This window comes from Notolepis coatsorum (genome assembly GCF_963971535.1).
Source record: "Notolepis coatsorum genome assembly, chromosome: 14".
Classification (NCBI taxonomy): domain Eukaryota; kingdom Metazoa; phylum Chordata; class Actinopteri; order Aulopiformes; family Paralepididae; genus Notolepis; species Notolepis coatsorum.
Window position 1 is genome coordinate 56,020,777 of NC_140178.1, and position 5,000 is coordinate 56,025,776.

Consider the following 5,000-nt stretch of genomic DNA (forward strand, 5'->3'; position numbering starts at 1 on the left):
TAAGAGACTGACCAACGTGCTGGAGAGGATACGAAAGTTTGGACTAAAGCTCAACAAGAGCAAATGTCAGTTTGGAGCTCAAGAAATCGTCTTCCTTGGAGACAAGCTCTCTGCACAAGGTGTCCAGGCTGACCAGGAAAAAGTCAATGCCATACACAACATGCCAAGGCCCACAGTCACAAGACAGGTGTGCTACGCATCATGGGAATGGTCAACTTCATAGGTAAATTCATTCCTAACCTATCTGCAAAGACAGCCTGTATTCGTGAGCTCCTGCATAAAGGGGATGAGTTCAAATGGGCATCCAAACATGAGCATGAGTGGCAGAGGCTCAAAGAGACACTGACAACTGCACCTGTGTTGGCATTCTATGACTCGACAAAGAGGATCAAAGTGTCGACGGATGCCTCCAAGGACGGAATTGGAGGAGTACTCCTACAGGCTGAAGGTGAGCATTGGAAACCAGTGGCCTATGCATCCAGGTCCATGACAGAGACAGAGTGTAGATATGCACAAATCAAAAAAGAATGCCTAGGGTTAGTGTTTGGCCTAGAGAGGTTTCACAGCTACATATATGGCCTACCCTCCTTCACTGTAGAGACAGATCATCGTCCTTTGGTTGCAATCATAAAAAAAAACTTAAATGAAATGTCGCCAAGGATTCAGCGCATGATGATGAAAATGCAGAGATACGACTTTGAGCTGATCTACACACCAGGAAAACTCCTGATACTCGCCGATGCGCTCTCACGGGCACCCACAGGGAAAGGTGTGAGCACGACTGAAGAAGATGTTCAAAACCATGTCAACATGGTGGCTGCTGCGCTTCCTGTATCAGACACAAAGTCCAGACAAATAGCTGAAGAAACAGCAAAAGACACAGAGCTGCAATGTATCATTGGAAACATGCAAAATGGATGGCCTGTAGGTTCCTGTCCACTGTTCCACGACATCAGAGGTGAACTGAGTGTTGTTGATGGACTGTTGCTAAGGACAAATAGAATTGTCATTCCACAATACAGAGGATCCATGAAGGTCATCTCGGTGTCGAGAAATGCAAGAGAAGAGCGAGAAACGCAGTCTTCTGGCCTGGGATCAACAAAGACATTGAGAGACTGATAAGTGGATGTGAAACATGCCAGAGACATAGGAACAAGCAAACCAAAGAGCCTATGATGGTAGCTGATGTCCCAACAGCACCATGGGATAAAGTAGGAATGGATTTGTTTCATCTCAAGGGTAAAGACTATGTAGTGGTCATTGACTATCACTCAAACTTCCCTGAAATGGCATTGCTATCAAATACATCATCAACCTGTGTTATAACACATACAAAATCGATATTCGCCAGACACGGCATACCAAACACAGTGGTGAGTGACAACGGGCCATGCTTTAAGAGCAGAGAGTGGCAGGAATTTGCAAAACGGTACGGCTTCAAGCATGTGACATCTAGTCCTCTGTATGCACAGTCAAATGGAAAAGCTGAAAAAGGAGTCCACATCCTCAAGCAGATCCTGAAGAAAGCTGCTGACAGTGACTCAGATCCCTACCTTGCTCTTCTGAGCTATGGAGCATCACCCCTCGCTTGCGGACTGTCACCTGCTGAGCTGCTGATGAATCGAAAGCTGCGTACCACACTGCCGAGTTACTCAAAGAAAAAGAAACATCCAAAGTTGGAACAAAAGCTACAACAACAGAAGATGAAACAGAAGTCATTCTATGACAGAACAGCCAAGCAGCTTCCACCACTATCAAGCAACGATACAGTTAGGATTGAAGATCCTGATGGATGGAAGACAAAAGCCACTGTTCTTCAAGAAGTAGCTCCACGGTCTTTCACTGTGAGAACAGAGGAAGGTCATATCTTCAGACGTAACCGTCGCAGTCTTCTGAAAACACAAGGGACTGTTCGAGAACTCAGTGAAGCCCACACTGAGTCTGAGTCTGTCTCTCCACCTCTGACAGACTATAACCCTGACAACAGTCCAGGTGAACCTGTCTTAAGAAGAAGTGCAAGAGAAATCAGAAAGCCTGAAAGACTGGATTTGTAAAAAAAAAAAAAAGAGAAAGCAAAAGAAAAAAAAGAAAAAAAATAGAAAAAGTGTGATAGAAAGATTTTATATATATATAGTGTAGTATGTATTAATTATGTTAATATGGTAATTGGTTAAAATGATGTGTTAAAGAAAAAATGGTTAAGATACCTGACACCTGTAATTTAGTTTTTCTACCGTTTACAGAGAAAGGGGGATGTGATGATTAAGGATGTTATGATTACTTTGCACCACTAGGTGTCAGTATGATAGGCTCTGATAAGTAGAACATCCAGGAAGTAAGAACGACCATCTGGAGATAACATGTAACTTGTGCTGTGGTAGTAAAATAAAGTACTGGTGTTCATGAGCAAGGACTAAACTCATAATTGACCCACTGAACAAAACAAACCTGTGGAAGGATAATTAATGAATACCAGCCTTTTTTGGCCACGGAGCGCGAGCTTCATGGCGGGAGGTGGTTGCGTTTGGAAACAACTCTGGCCGAGGGCGGACGGGCAGCAGGCGAGCGTCGGGAGCCCGGCCCCCGCCGGTGTCTCTCGTCGTCTCTCTGCCGTCCCCCGTCCCGAGGTAGACGGTGGACGGGTCTGTTGAGGAGCCGAGGCGCGCGCCCCTCTCCCCTTCCCGTCGACCAAGAGTGAATACCCTGTAGTCCCCCAGGGCCCTGTCCCGACTCCGGTGTCCGGTGATCCCCCCCGCCGGGGGTGAGCCGGGGGCCGGGGAAGACCGGGCGAGCCCGACTCAACGAGAACCATAAAAACCCCAGCGCGAGGTGGCTCCGGCCCCTCGCGCGCCGCCGCGGTTCCCAACTCCCCTCTCCCTCACGGGGAGAGGCGGGGGGGATTCGAAGTCTCCCCTCTGGTCGCGTGCGCCGTTCACTCGGCGTCTCGCGGGCAGGGGCGGCAGCGCCCGACGGTTGCCCCCCCCCCGGACCCTTTCTTATTATTCCCATGTTTGTGAAGATGGCGAAACACAACAAAAACAAAAAGAGTACAACTCTTAGCGGTGGATCACTCGGCCCGTGCGTCGATGAAGAACGCAGCTAGCTGCGAGAACTAATGTGAATTGCAGGACACATTGATCATCGACACGTCGAACGCACCTTGTGGCCCTGGGTTCCTCCCGGGGCCACGCCTGACTGAGGGTCGCTTTGCAATCAATCGGAAGCTCCGGCTTCCGCTGTTGGGGAGTCGCAGGCAGCGATGCCTTCGTCCCCCTAAGTGAAGACGAGGCCTCTCTCCGTAGTCCTTTCCCCCCACGCCCCTTGTCGCTCTCTGAGTCGGTGTGTGGCTGCCGGTGAGACGTCAGTCTTTATCCAGCTGTCTACCGCCGTGCTCTATGTCCGTCGACTCGGGACCGGTGGATCGCGGTGCGGTCACGAGACCTCACCCATGCAGAACGCGAGCCTCCCGTCGCCCGGGGGAGCCGCACCCTTTATGTTCGACTACGACCTCAGATCAGACGAGACAACCCGCTGAATTTAAGCATATTACTAAGCGGAGGAAAAGAAACTAACCAGGATTCCCTCAGTAGCGGCGAGCGAAGAGGGAAGAGTCCAGCGCCGAATCCCTCCCCGCGGCGGGCGTGGGAAATGTGGCGTACAGAAGTCCGTTTACCCGGTGTCGCTCGGGGGCCTGAGTCCTTCTGAAGGAGGCTCAGCCCGTGGACGGTGTGAGGCCGGTAATCGGCCCCCGTCGCGCCAGGGTCTGGTCTTCTCGGAGTCGGGTTGTTTGTGAATGCAGCCCAAAGTGGGTGGTAAACTCCATCTAAGGCTAAAAACCAGCACGAGACCGATAGTCAACAAGTACCTTAACCCTTCAAGGTTGACGGGGCTTTTTGGACCCGTGGGCGGAGAATAAAGGGATTTAGAATGACTCATAAATGCTCTGGAAGTCGCGCTTTTCAGAAATCTGTAAAAATAGAAAAATTACAATTTCGAGTGCTTTGAGATGTACTATATATGTCTCCTTACTTGCTAAACGTAATACGACTTGTAAATACGTTTAATTCTTGCTAGATGGTATGCTTGTAGTTATCTCCGTTTGCCAGAGAACTACAGCGCGTCACGAAACGCACATACACGCACGCGCGCACACACACAAGAGAAGTGTGTGCGCTGTGAATAGGTGTTAGACCCTGCAGAGGTGAGAGACGTATCAGAGACCAGTCTATGACGTCGCGATAAAACATTAACTACTTGCTTTTTATGTGCAAGGAAAGAAGGAAGAGGTGGACTGCATTATTATTATTATCATTCTCGAGAATACACGCGGACCCGACGGAACGTTAAAAGTAGTCTAACATGCTTTTCATCCTCGCCGGTGTATATACCCACGTCGCGCTAAAACATCAACTACTGTATGAGTAGAGACAGAGTGCGTGTGTGTACGAGTTATGAGTTATCTCGCAGTTTTCTAGAGTAGAAAGGTGCGCCCAGTAGAGCACACACACACACACACACATACAGAAGGAATTTCTTGTACAGCGAGTTGGGCGTTTTATTTATTTTATCACTTGTAGGCTACCATAGCGAAGGCTCATGGCAGCAACGTTAGTGGTTGAAACGTGATTCGAGAGTGATACCAAGTGGAAGGAAATATATCCTGTCATCAGTGCGTATAGCAGGTATCCTCGAAATTCTCCGCTATCTCCTCTGCAAGCTCCTGTCCGGCTGCACTGCTCCAACTGCCTGTGTCTGTCTACTGCTTTGGTCCAATCATATTCAGCGTCCCGTCAGAATCCCCCCCCCCACCCACAGTCTGCGAATCAGAGGCAGAGTAGGGCGGGTCTTCACGAAATGCGTGTTGTCTCTTTCAACGGGTCGGAGTCAGAGCGAGAGTTGACAGCGCATATACAGGTAGTCTAATCTGCAGGTACTGTAACACTCCTGCTGCGTCCATTCACTGGAATAACAAAGGAATGACTGGGCCTTTGCTCCAGGTG

At 49.4% G+C, this 5,000-nt stretch overlaps 1 protein-coding gene across 1 annotated transcript in view; it reads right to left on the reverse strand.

Annotated features, from left to right (window-relative positions):
* Positions 1–5,000, reverse strand: part of LOC311240532 (carbonic anhydrase 4-like) — a gene marked incomplete at its 5' end in the record, with an annotated part of 52,470 nt that overhangs the window by 44,366 nt on the left and 3,104 nt on the right. The window contains one exon of the mRNA XM_084329111.1: positions 1–19. This exon is cut by the window's left edge and continues 92 nt beyond it. Within this exon, the coding sequence (XP_084185237.1) occupies positions 1–19 (19 nt within the window). The remainder of the gene's footprint in view (positions 20–5,000) is intronic.